General features: G+C 37.4%; 1 protein-coding gene across 1 annotated transcript in view; it reads left to right on the top strand.

Moving 5' to 3' along the window:
- KYNU (kynureninase) overlaps positions 1 to 14,303 on the top strand; it is a 287,476-nt gene that overhangs the window by 236,629 nt on the left and 36,544 nt on the right. Inside the window, 1 exon segment of the mRNA XM_042783650.1 lies at positions 13,324 to 13,386. Within this exon segment, the coding sequence (XP_042639584.1) occupies positions 13,324 to 13,386 (63 nt within the window).

The raw sequence follows: 14,303 nt of genomic DNA, 5'->3' as shown, positions 1-14,303 counted from the left end.
ACCACAACTCAAAAGCATCAACTCTTCTTCGGTCTTCCTTATTCATTGTCCAGCTCTCACATGCATACGAGGTGATTGGAAATATAATGGCTTGTGTCAGGCATGATTGCACATACAGCTTCAATATTGCCAAGTGGTGTTAAGACCTAAGAATTAACTTAAAAATTGGCCCTGCTAGCCAGGGGCTACACAGAGAACTGCACTGGTAGCTGATGAATATAAAGGGATATAATGAAGAGGGAGATGGGCTGAGCTGTGGACTTTTGACTGTTCAGGGGGTACAGCCATTTTGAATGCTTACAAGTGGTTCAACCATTATGGATATTTAAAGCAACAGCATTCTCCTACATTCCAGGGACTTAAGAATTGGCTCCACTTGCCAGGAACCACAAGGACATTAGGACTCAAACTGGAAAGGTTAATATTCCCCTTGTTACTCTTAGACCCCACACCCTCTTGATGAACAGAAGTGTGGCTATCGCTCATACCCACCCAACTTCAGGGCTGGCAGGAATTCTATCCCATCCTGTGTCCTCAGACAGAGAGGGGATACCCTACCCAGCTCTGCCCAATTTTTTTTCTTTCTTTTTTTTTTTCAGTTTGTTTGTTCTTGTCTGTTTTAAATTATTATTATTAGTAATAGTAGTATTGTCCTTTTTATTATTATTCTTTATTCTTCCCTTCCCAGGTTCTAGTTTTCAGCTTTTGCTCTCCTCTCTGTTCCTGGTTCCCATTTTATTCTTCCTCATAGTTAACCCCATTCCCTGATTTTCTTTTTGCATTTTTTCCATTTTTTTCTTCATTATTCTCCTACTCTTCTTTTTCTTTTTCTCTCTTATAGCCCCCTCCCCAGATATTGTGAATTTTTTTCCTTTTCTTTACATTTCTTTACTTTTCTTTTTCCATTTTTTGGTGATTGTTCCTGTGTGCTTATGCAGTGTGCTTTTTGTCCACTTGCTTTTACTTTTTTGATGGTTTTTTTATTGTCATTTTTATCTAAAACTGAGTGGGAGGCAGCAACAGTGTCCATACAATGCAACTACACCTGCACCTCCCACAACTCCATTTACTGAGTGAGAGCCACCACTTCCTTCTGCACCAACTGGCCAATAATAAACGATCCCCAAGAAGAGGCTCACTCACCCTTAACTGCTATTTATAAGCAGTTAACAGAGATATAAATACAACAACATCACAATGTCTCAGAGACAGACCATCAGTCCACACAAAGAAGCAAGATAAAGAGGTAAAAACAGGGGAGCTGGTTACAGACCCAAAACACATCCCTGAGGAAGAAGTAGCATTGGAACTCCCTGATAAGGAATTAAAAAAAAATTATATTTAAGTATCTTCAAAGGATTTTCATAGAGACAGATCAAGGAAAACACTGACAAAATTAAGGAAAACACAGACAAAGCCTTAGAATAATTTCAGAAGAAAATGAAAGAAAAAAAAGACAAAATAAATGAAAAATTAGAAATCATACAAAATATACAGATAGAAATCCAGAAGATTAATACAATATTTTTAGAAATAGATAACACATTGAAAAGGCAAGGAAGTAGAATCAAATCAATGAAGACAGAATTAATGATATTGAAGAAAAATACCTGAATACTTCTTTGGAAAGGGATCAATCAGAAAAAAAAGATCAAAACAAAATGAAGAAAGCCTAAGGCACAAGTGGGATACAATCAACCTACATGTAATCAGAATTCCAGAACAGTAAGAGAAAAAGAAAACCACTGAGAAAATTATCCATGATTTGTTGGAAGAGAAATTTCCTGATATGATGAAAGATGAAAATATATCCATTCAGGAAGTCCAATGAACCCAAAGAGGATAGAACCGAAAAGAAAATCAACGAGATATATCACTGTCAAACTCATCAAAACCAAAGCGAAAGAAAGAATCCTGAAAACAGCATGGGGAAAACTAAGAGTTATTTACAAAGTACAACCAACAAGAATAAACTCTGATTCTTCAGCAGAAACCATGCATGTGAGAAGGCAATGGAATGGTATATCTACAACCCTGAGAGAGAAAAATTTCCACAAGAATTATATACCAGGCAAAATTGTCCCTCAAATATGATGGTAAAATTAGGAGATTTACAGAGAAGCAGAAATTAAGGGAATTTGTTAAAACCAGACGTTTCTTACAAGAGATGCAAAAGGAAATCCTTTAAACAAAGCAAAAATAATAGCAAACAACAACCGACCATTACTACACAAGATGACATAGCCCAGATACCAACACAGCTATAGAAATATTCAAAATGAAATAAGTTTAAAAGATTGTAAAAAGGGAACCAGAGACATCAGTTGGCAAATGAGGACAACTACAAAAAAGAGGGAAAAAGCAGTGTAGTTACAGAGCTTCTAAGTGGTGAGAAAGTCAAGAGAGTTGCAAGATAGAATCAACTGTTCTAAACTTGAGGAGATAATTTATAATTATCCCTATTTGCTGATTATAAATCACAGGGTAATCTCAAAGAAAAATTATAAACCTTCACATCACAATAAAGAGGACAAGCACAAATATAGAGCAAATACCAAAACAACAGGAATGATAACATGATTCATAAACATAATGAGCTCAGCACAGAAAATTTTATGAAACAAAGAACCAGTAACACCATGAAAAATGACATAACAAAATGACAGCAACCAATTCATATTTGTCAATAATTATACTGAATATCAGTGGATTAAATGCACCACTCAAGAGATGAAGAGTTGCAGACTGGATAAGAAAACATAACCCAGGCATATGCTGTCTACAAGAGACATACCTTAGACACAAAGACAAAAATAGACTAAAAATCAAAGGTTGGAAAAAGATATATCAAGCAAATGGCAACCAAAAAAAGCAGAAGTGACAATATTAATTTCTGATAAAATTGACTTCAAGACAAAAACCACCATAAGAAACAAGAAAGTACATTATATCATGGTTAAAGGATCGATTGAACAAGAAGATATAACCATAATAAATATCTATGGATGCAATGAAAGAGCCCCAAAATACATAAATCAGACTTTAAAGAGTGGAAAAGGCAAATAGATGACTCCACAGTCATAGTGGGAGTCTTTAATGCACCACTTTCAATGAAAGATAGAACTGGAAAGAAACTCAACAAAGATGCAGAAGAGCTAAATAATACAATCCACCAACTTGACCTTATAGACATGTACAGAGCACTTCACCCAACAACAGCACAATACACATTCTTTTCCAGTGCACATGGAACATTTTCCATGATAGATCATATGTTAGGCCATAAAGCAAGCCTTAATAAATTTAAAAACATCGAAATACTACAAAGCATCTTTTCAGATCACAAGGCCATGAAATTAGAAATCAATAATAGGAAGATCAATGGAAAAAGAACAAACATATGGAAACTGAACAACACCCTCCTTAAGAAAGGGTGGGTAAAAGAAGAATTAAAAATGAAATTCAAATATTCCTTATATCAAAGGAGAATGAAAATACAACATACCAAAATCTTTGGGACACAGCAAAAGCAGTAACCAGGGAACAATTTATAGCAATAAATGCACACATCAAAAAAGAAGAAAGAGCCAAGATCAACACTTTAAACGAACATCTCCAACAATTAGAAAAAGAATAGCTAGAAAAGCCTACAGTCACCAGAAGAAAAGAAATAATAAAGATTCAAGCAGAAATCAATGAAACAGAAAATAGAGAGACAATAAAAAAAATCAACAAGACTAGAAGTTGGTTTTTTGAAAAGATTAATAAAATTGACAAACAACTGGCAAATTTAACAAAGGAAAAGAGGGAAAGAATGCAAACAACATGAATAAGAAACAAAATGGGCAATATCACAACTGAACCAACTGAAATAAAAAGGATAATATCAGGATACTATGAAGCACTGTACTCCAACAAATTTGAAAATCTGGAAGTAATGGACAGATTTCTAGAACCAAACTACTTACCCAAACAAGCACAAACTGAGGTGGAAAAGTTAACAAAAGAAGAATTTGAACAGGCATAAAAAAAAAAAATTACCAACAAAAACAAAAATCCTGGCCCAGATGTTTTCACTGGAGAATTCTCCCAAACACTCAGAGAAAAACTTACACCAAACCTACTCAAACTATTCCAAAACATACAGAAGAATGGAATCCTCCCTGATTGATTTTATGAAGCAACCATAACCTTAATACCAAAACCAGCCAAAGACTTGACTCAAAAGCAAAACTAGCCCAATATCCATCATGAATATAGATGCAAAAATCTTCAACAAAATCCTAGCCAGTAGACTCCAAAAACATATCAAGAAAATAATTCACTATGACCAAGTGGGGTTCATATCAGGTATGCAAGTATGGTTCAACATTAGAAAAACAAACAACATCATCCATCACATCAATAAAACAAAGGAAAAGAACCACATGATCACATCCATCAATGCAGAAAAGGCTTATGATAAAATCCAACACCCATTCCTGATCAAAACTCTCAGCAAAATAAGAATAGAAGGGACATTCCTCAACATAATAAAGGGCATATCTGCAAAACCTACAGCCAACATTATTCTCAATGGAGAGAGACTGAAAAAATTCCCCTTGCAAACAGGAACCAGACAAAGATGTCTTCTATCACCACTTCTATTCACCATTGTATTGGAAGTCCTTGCCAGGGCAATAAGTCAAGAAACAGAAATCAAGGCATCCAAATTGGTAAAGAAGAAGTCAAACTATCCCTATTTGCTGATTATATGATCGTATATCTAGAAAACCAGAAAGACTCAGTTAAAAATCTACTAGAACTAACTGAGACATTTAGCATCATGGCAGGACACAAGATCAACATCAAAAAAATCAGTTGGATTCCTCTATACCAGCAAAAAGATTGCTGAGGGAACCAATACCATTTACAATAGCTACCAAAATAAAATAAAAAACTTGGGAAGAAATCTTACCAGGGACACAAAAAAGCTGTACAAAAAAAAAACAATAAAAGACTACTTCAAGAAACCCTAAGAGATCTACATAAATGGAAAAACATACCATGCTCATGGATAGGAAGATGGAACATTGTGAAAATGTCAATTCTATCCAAAGCAATCTATACATTCAATCCAGATCCCATCAACATTCTTTAAGGGTACGGAAACACAAATCACTAACTTCATATGGAAAGGAAAGAGACCTCTGATAAGCAAAGCACTATTGAAGAAGAAGAACAAAGTAGGAGGTCTCACACTGCCATATCTAAAAACGTATTATACAGCCATGGTAGTCAAAACTGCCTGGTCTTGGTAGAATGACAGACACACAGACCAATGGAATAGAATTGAAAACCCAGAAATAGATCCATAGATCTATGGTCAGCTGGTCTTTGACAAAGGGCCAAAATCCATTAAAGGCGGAAGAGATTGTCTGTTTAACAAGTGGTGCTGGAAAACTGGATATCCATTTGCAGAAAAATGAAACAAGATCTGTACCTCACACCATACACAAAAACTAACTCCAGATGGATCAAAGACTTAAATGTGAAACCTAAAACTGTAAAGTTCCTCAAGGAAACATTAGGGGAAAATTTAGGGGCCTTGATATATGGCATAAACAGGCTATCAACCATAACCACAAATGCACAAACAGCAGAAGAAAAATTAGATGAATGTTGTTGTTATGTGCTCTCAAGTCGGCCCCAACTCATAGCGACCCCTCCTTGGGTTTCCAAGGCAGTATCACTATGGAAGTAGATTGCCCAACCTTCCTTCCAAGGAGTGGCTGATGGGTTTGAACCTCCAGCCTTCTGGTTAACAGTCAAGTGCCTTAGACACTATGCTACCAGAGCTCTAGGACCTTCTAAAAATTAATTATATATAAAAATTTTTATGTGCTTCCAAAGGCTTCCCAAAAAGAATCAAAAGAGAACCTACAGATTGGCAAAAAATATTTGGCAGTGATGTATATGACAAGGGATTTATCTCTAGAATTTATAAAAAACTCCAACACTTCAACAACAAAAAAACAAATGTTCCAATGAAAAAATAGGCAGAAGACATAAATAAATACTTCACCAAAGAGGATATTCAGGTGGCCAACAAACTTATGAGGAAATGCTCACGATCATTAGCCATTAAAGAGATTCAAATCAAAACGAGATATTATCTCACCCCAGCACTAGTAGCAAAATTCAACAAGACAGAAAATAACAAATCCTGGCAAGGATGTGGAGAGATTGGGACTCTCATACACTGCTGGTGGGACTGTCAAATGATACAATCACTGTGGAAACAGTATGGTGATTCCTTAAAAAGTTAAAGTTAGAAATACCATTTGACCCAGCCATTCCATTAGTAGGTATATATCCTAAAGAAGTGAGAGCCAGGACAAAAACAGATATATGCAAACCCATGTTCATCCCAGCACTATTTATAGTAGTCAAAAGATGGAAACAACCTAGGTGCCCATCAACAGAATGGGTAACCAAATTATGGTACATACATACAATGGAATACTGTGCAACCTTAAAGAATAACATAGAATGTTCAAAACACCATATAAAGTGGATCAACGTGGAGGATATTATGCTGAGTGAAATAAGTCAATCACAGAAGGACAAATATTGTATTAGTCCATTATTGCAAAATGTCAAGGAAAGGTTTCTGTATGGATGGAAATTTTCTTTGTTGGTTACCAGGGGAGAGGGGGGCACTGTTAAATAGGTGAAGACAAGTATTGATTTGGGTGAAGAGAAGGGCAATATATCAAATGTGAGTGATCAGCACAGTGGCATTGAGGAAGAGGAAGACATAGAGAGGTACATGGGGCGTACAGACAACAAAGACAAACCCTTTTGCGCATACAGTATTGCATTGTCAGTGAAGGCAAACGTGGGTATATGGGTGGGTAGATGGGTAGACAGGCTGAACTATTAGGTATGTGTATGCAGGAGAGAGTGTGTCCAAGACCATGTATAGGGTTGGCAGACAATGTTTCAGTGTATTTCAGACAGTGTATTTGTATGTTCTGTAAGAATTCCCAGGTATATAGTAGAACTGACAAGAGACAAGGTTGTAGTCACTTCTTGGCCACAGCCAGCTACACAGAGGGAGCTAGTAATTGGACCTGTGGGCTTGAGACCATAGTCATAGGGGACATCAAGCTCAATTGGTATAACATACTACACAAAACATTGTTCCACATCCTACTTTGGTGAGTAGTGAGTGGGATCTTAAAAGCTTGCAAGCAGCATTCTAGATGCAATGATGGGTCTCACCTCATCCAGTACAAAGAAGAATGAAGTAAACCAAAAAAACATGAAAACAATTAGTCCAACTGACTGGTCCACCATACGATCCTCAGCCTATATGGCTAAGAGATCAGAAGAACTAGATGGTGCCCAGATATCACTGTCAACCACTTAGAGGGGGATCTATGTAGGAGATCCTGGATAGAGTGGGAGAACAATGTGGAACAAAATTCAAAATCATTAAAAAAAAAAAAAAAAAACGCCAGGGGGCAGGCATGTTTGCTGGTCTGATAGAACCTGAGGAAACCTCTGAAACTATGGCCCCTAGCTGCCCTTCAGGTCTGTAATTGAACCCACTCCTGTGCCTTCCAGCCAAACAAAAGACAGGTATATCAGCTGAACATTCACATTAGGTAGATACACTCCTTGGAGAGAACAATCATGGGAGAATAGAAGGGCTGTGCATGCACAGGGAGACAGCTCAGGGATCAGGAGTGCATGGGAGGGAAGGACACAGTGAAGAGGTAACAATGGAGAGGAAGTGGGAGTGGGAATATTGCATTGTGGAAAATTGTAGTCAATGTCATGAGATAAAGTGTATGTAAGCTGCTGTATGGAAAGCGAATTTGCTCTGTAAACTTTCACCCAAATCACAATTTAAAAAAAAATTACAAATTAATTCCAAATAACACCTCTTTAGTACACCTCAAATTTTTGACATAATTGTCAATGATATAACACGGCCTTTAAGAAAGTCACTTAACTCCTCTTTTCACCTTGTCCTTCTTACCTCTGGACTTTTGCATCTGCTATTTCCACTATATGGAACACTCTTTTCCTCTTGTTTGGCTAAAATATATTCATTCACTCCCCTCAAGGTAGCCTCTTCTAACCAACTACAGGCTGGCTCAGTTGCTGTAACCCCTATTATACTGATCATATCTTTACCACACTTCCCAAAACCCACATTATGCACATCTTCCATTAACACTAAGGGACAAGTTTCTGCTCTCATGTGCTTACATTCTTACATTGAGGGAGAAAGCAAACACAAATAAGTAATTATTTAGAATGCATAATAGTTATCACTTATTCTGTTCTACACATTTTTATTTGTTTCATGTATCTCGTAACAATTCTCTATCAGCACATAGAATTCCTCCTCATTCACTTTTGGTATAGAACTGTATAATAGCTTATTAATATATAACCAGTCCCCCACTGGTGGAAATTTAGGTTCATTTCAATCTTGGGCTACACTAAAAATGACACAGTGAATATCCTTATATACTTTATATAAGCATTTTATACTTGATCATGTACTTTTGGAGAGTATATTCCCAGAAGTAAATTTGCTAGGTCAAAGGCATGTGCATTTGAACTTTTTACAGCTATTATTCATTTACCCTCCACAGGTATTGAACCAAATTATACTCCCAATAATAATTCAGGAGAGTTCCTCTTTACCCAGAATATCACCAACAGAGTGCAAATAAAACTTTTGAAATTTTCCATCTGGAGGTAAACAATGCAATCTCATCATAGTTTTAATTTGTATTTTCCTATCATTAGGATGCTGGAGAAATTTTCTTTTTAAATTGGTGTTGTTGTTGTTGTTGTTAGGTGCCATCGAGTCGTCTCCGACTCATCTCGACCTTATGCACAGCAGAACAAAACACTGCCCTGTCCTAAGCCAGCTCCATGATTCTTGTTACACTTGAGCCCATTGCTGCCACCACCGTGTCAATCCACCTTGTTGAGGGCCTTCCCCTCTTTTGTTGACCCTCCACCTTATGAAGCATGACATCCTTCTACAGGGAATGGTCCGTTCTGACAACATGACCAAAGTACGTGAGACAAAGTCTGACCATTCTTGCCTCCAAGGAGCATTCTAACTGCACTTTCTCCAGGAGAGACCAGTTAGTTCTTTTAGCAGTCCACAGAACTTTCACATTCTTCACCAACACCACAGGTCAAAAGTGTCAACTTTTCTTGGTCTTATTCACTGTCCAGCTCTCACATGCATATAAGGTGATTGAAAATATCATGGCTTGTGCCAAGTGTACCTTAGTCCTCAAGAAGACATCTCTGCTCTTCAGCACTTGAAAGAGGTCCTTTGCAGCCAATTTGTCCAGTGCTCTATGTCATCTGATGTCCTGACTGCTGCTTCTGTTGGTGTCGATTGTAGAACCAAGCAATGTGAAGTCTTTGACAATTTGAATCTTCTCTCCATTTATCATAATGCTGCTTATAGGTCCAGTTGTGAGGATTTTTGTTTTCTTTATATGGAGATGTAATCTGTACTGCAGACTGTATTCTTCAATCTTCATCAGTAAATACTTCAGGTCTTCCTCACCTTCAGCAAGCAAAGTTGTGTCATCAGCATATCTCAAGTGGTTAATGATTCCTCCTCCAATCCTGATCATATAGTCCAGCTTCTCAGATTATTTGCTCAGCACACAGATTGAGTAAGTATGGTGAAAAAAATACAACCCTGACACACTTCCTTCTTGATTTTAAACCATGGAGTTTTCCCTTTTTCTGTTTGAATAGCCTCCTGTTCTATGTACAGGTTCCTCATGAGTACAATGAAGTGTTCTAGAATTCCCATTCTTCTCAATGTTATCCACAATTTGTTATGATCCACACAATCAAATGTTTTTGCATAGTCAATAAAACAGAAGTAAACATCTTTCTGGTATTCTTTACTTTGAGCCAAGATCCATCTGACATCAGCAATGATATCCCTTGTTCCACATCCTCTTCTGAATCCAGCCTGCACCACGGGAAGTTCTGTCAAAATACTGCTGCAACCATTTTTGAATTATCTTCAGTAAGATTTTACATGCATACAATATTAATGACATTGTTAGATAATTTCCACATTCTGTGGAATCACCTTTCTTTGGATTGGGTACAAATATGGATCTCTTCCAGTCAGCTGGCCAGGTATCTGTCTTCCAAATCTCTTGGCATAACCGAGTGAGTGCTTCCAGTGGGCCATCTGTTTGTTTAAACATCTCAATGGGTAGTCCATCAATTCCTGGAGCCTTGTTCCTCACCAATGCCTCAGTGCAGCTTTGACCTTTTCCCTCAATATCATTGGTTCTTGAACATATGCCACCTCCTGAAATGGATGAACATCGACCAGTTCTTTTTGGTACAGTGACTGTGTATTCCTTCCATCTTCTTTTGATGCTTCCTGCATCATTCAATATTTTGCCTGTAGAATCTTTCAATATTGCAATTCAAGGCTTAAATTTTTTCCTCAGTCCTTTCAGCTTGAGAAATGCTGATCATGTTCTTCCCTTTTGGTTACTAACTCCAGGTCTTTGAACATTTCATTATAGTAATTGGCTTTATGTGCTCGAGCTGCTCTTTGAAATCTTCTGTTCAGCTCATTTGTCTTGTCATTTCTTCCATTTGCTTTACCTACTCTTCTCTCAAGGGAAAGTTTCAGAGTCTTTTCTGACATCCCTTTTGGTCTTTTCTTCCTTTCTCATATTTTTAATGACCTCTTGCTTCCTTCATGGGTGATCCTCTTGATGTCATCCCACAGTTCTTCTGGTTTATGGTCATTGGTGCTCAATGTATCAAATCTATTCTTTAGATGGTCTCTAAATTCAGGAGGGACATTTCAAGGTCATATTTTGGCTCTGGTGGACTTGTTTTAATTGTCTTCAACTTCAAGTTGAACTTGCATATGGGCGGTTGATGGTCTGTTCCACAATCAGTTCCTGGCCTGGTTTTGGCTGAAGATATTGAGCTTCTCCATTGCCTTTTTCCACGGGTGTACTCCATCTAATTTCTGTGTATTCCATCTGGTGAGGTCCATGCATATAGCTGCCATTTATGTGGTTGGAAAAGGTATTTGCAATGAATAAGTCATTGGTCTTGTAAAATTCTACCATGCAATCAATCTCCAGTGTTATTTCTGTCACCGAGGCCAAATTTTCCAACTACCAGTGATTCTTCTTTGTTTCCAATTTTTGCATTCCAATCACCAGTGATAAGCAACACATCTTGATTGCATGTTTGGTGAATTTCAGACTGTAGAAGTTGATAAAAGTCTTCAGTTTCCTCATCTTTTGCTTTGGTGGTTGATCCATAAATTTGAATAATAGTCGTATTAACTGGTCTTCTTTGTAGGTGTATGGATATTATCCTATCACTGACAGTATTGTACCTCAGGACAGATCTTGAAACATCTTTTGTAATGATGAATGCCACACCATTCCTCTTCAATTTGTCATTCCCAACATAGCAGGTCATATGGTTGTCTGATTCAAAATGGCCAAAACTGGTCCATTTCAGCTCACTAATGCCTGGGATATGAATCTTTATGTGTTCCATTTCATTTTTGACAACTTCCAATTTTCCTAGATTCATACTTTGTACATTCCATGTTCTGATTATTAAGGGATGTTTACAGCTGTTTCTCCTCAATTTGAGTCTTGCCACATCAGCACATGGAGGTCCTGAAAGACTTACTTTGTCCATATCATTAAGGTTGGTTCTACTCTAATGAAGCAGCTCTTTCCCAGTCCTATTTTGAATGTCTTCCAACCCAAGGGGCTGTCTTCCTGCACTGTGTCGGACAATGTTTCCAAGCTATTCATAAAGTTGCCCAGTAATGTATCACACAGTGTTTCTCTGCTTTCATAATGTTTTCTCTGGCCAATTTTTGAGCAGTGGATGGCCTCCTCCTTCTTCCTAGTCTGTCTTAGTCTGTAAGCTGCATTGACACCTGTGCACCATGTGCAAATCTGCTGGAGTCTGAAACACCAGTGGCACAGCCTCAAGCCTCACAGCAATGTACAAGCTTCACAGGATGACAAACTGACAGATAAGTTTGTCTCCCTTAGCTGTTGGAAACCTCTGCACCCTCCTCGTACCTAATTCCTTCCTGAAACCTGTCACTCTGTGGTCCCCGGCCGCTCCTGGCCTCTCCCTTTCCTGGCTCTAGAGGACTTTTTTTTAGGGGGCTTTTTTTTTTTTTAGAAGCTTTTTTTTTTTTTATTTTCAATAAATCATCTATACGGTCATACTTACTAAGGATTTATATTGGGTTGTTGTTGTTGTTGTTATGTGCTGTAGAGTTGGACCTGACTCATAGCGACACCTCCTTGGGTTGCTGAGGAAGTATCACTATGGAAGTAGATTGTCCAACCTTCCTGCCGAGTAGTGGCTGGTGGGTTTGAACCGCCAGCCTTCTAGTTAGCAGTCAAGTGCCTTAGCCACTATGCTACCAGAGCTCCCACTGGGTTGTTAGTTTTGTCTTATTAATTCATAGATATTTTTAGGAAGATTATTTGCATGAAGTACAGATGCTTCTTTTAGAAGATAGATTGTTGGTTGATGGGACTTTCTCCCCTGATTCATTAGTCTGTAGAGATAATCTTATGACTTTTTTAACCTTATTAATATAATGAATTTTAATTTTATTATATATTAGTTAATTTGCTAACAGAATACCACGTTGTTTTCATTTTGATGTTTTATAATATGGTGAAATATGATAGGAATATTGCACTTAATTTCTCTTATTTTTTTAGAGTTTTTTTCATTATTATTCATTTTCCCATATGGCATTAGAATCAGCTTGTCTAGTTCAAAATAAAAACAAACAATTAAAAATATATTTATATTTTCAGTAGAACTGTGTTAAATTTTATTAGTCAATTTCAGGAGAATTTACTTTTATAAAAAAACTTTATTGTGATTTGGATGAAACTTTACGAAGCAAATTCACTTTACATACAGTAGCTCACATAAACTTTGTCTCATGACATTGACTACAATTTCCCACAGTGTTAGAGATTTCTTCCCACTTCCTACCCATAGTTAACTCTTCCCTGTGTCTTTCCTTCCATGCACCCTGTCACCCCCATCTGCCTCCCTGTGCACACACAGCCCTTCTATTCTCCCGTGATTGATCTCTCCAAGGAGTGTATCTACGTAATGTAAATGTTCAGCTGATATGCCTGTCTTTTATTTGGCTGGAAGCCACAGGAATGGGTTTAATTCTACACCTAAAGGGCAGCTAGGGGTCATAGTCTCATGGGTTCCACCAGGCTCTATCAGACCAACAGACCTGCCCCCCCCCCTTTTTTAATGGTTTGAGTTTTGCTCCATATTGCTCTCCAAGTCTATCCAGGAACTCCTATGTAAATCCCCTTCTGAGTGGTTGACAGTGGTAGTTTTTGTTTTATTTTGTTTTTTAATTAAGATTAATTTCATAGTGCTATAAATGTTATTACTTTGTCTGTAAAGTTGATCCTATGATTTTTCCCTCTAGTTTTATTAATATGATGAATCATATACTAAGATTTGATAAAGAGCCATTCTTGTATTTCTGACATGAACGCCACTGTTTATAAATGTGTTATTATTTTAATATGATGTCAGGAGCAGTTTGCTAATGCTTTGTGATTTTGTGATAATATGTTTAAGTATGATTGGCTTGTGTTTTCTTTTTTTCATGTATGCAATTCCAACCTGGTTTACAATAATGCCATGTTTATTTCAACAAGAATAACAAAAAGGAACTCATTTTATTTATTTGTTTTTTTCTTTGTTTGTATTGTTTTGTATTAAATCCTATAGAATAGTTTAGCACTGGGATATTGGAATAATTTACTCTGAAAAGCGACAGTAGAATTTTCCTAAGATATCACCTGCTTTAATGAGTTTTAGCTGCTTTCTTTTTCTTCTATTAAAATCGATTGGTTTCATTTTTTTCACTTCTGCAATTAGCTTGAATCAATAACAGGCTTTTAAATTCCTGTCCCTCTCATCTACTCACTGACATTGAGTTGGATCCTACTCATAGCAACCCTCCTTGGATTTCCGAGACACTATTACTATGGTAGAAGATTGCCCGGACAGAAGAGCAGTCAGCCCCAGGGTTACAGGTGAGGAGAGACAACACAGGGATGCCCAGAGTAGCAGGCCGGAAGAGCAGGAAAGAGGGGATAAAAGCCTTGAACCCGGACAGAAGAGCAGTCAGCCCCAGGGATACAGGTAAGGAGAGACAACTCAGGGACGCCCAAAGAAGCAGGCCA

This window comes from Orycteropus afer, unplaced genomic scaffold (genome assembly GCF_000298275.1).
Source record: "Orycteropus afer afer isolate SDZICR_OR568_19922 unplaced genomic scaffold, OryAfe1.0 scaffold00023, whole genome shotgun sequence".
NCBI classification, from domain to species: Eukaryota; Metazoa; Chordata; class Mammalia; order Tubulidentata; family Orycteropodidae; genus Orycteropus; species Orycteropus afer.
Note: the sequence above shows the minus strand (reverse complement) of the source record. Positions and strands in the feature narration are given on the sequence as shown.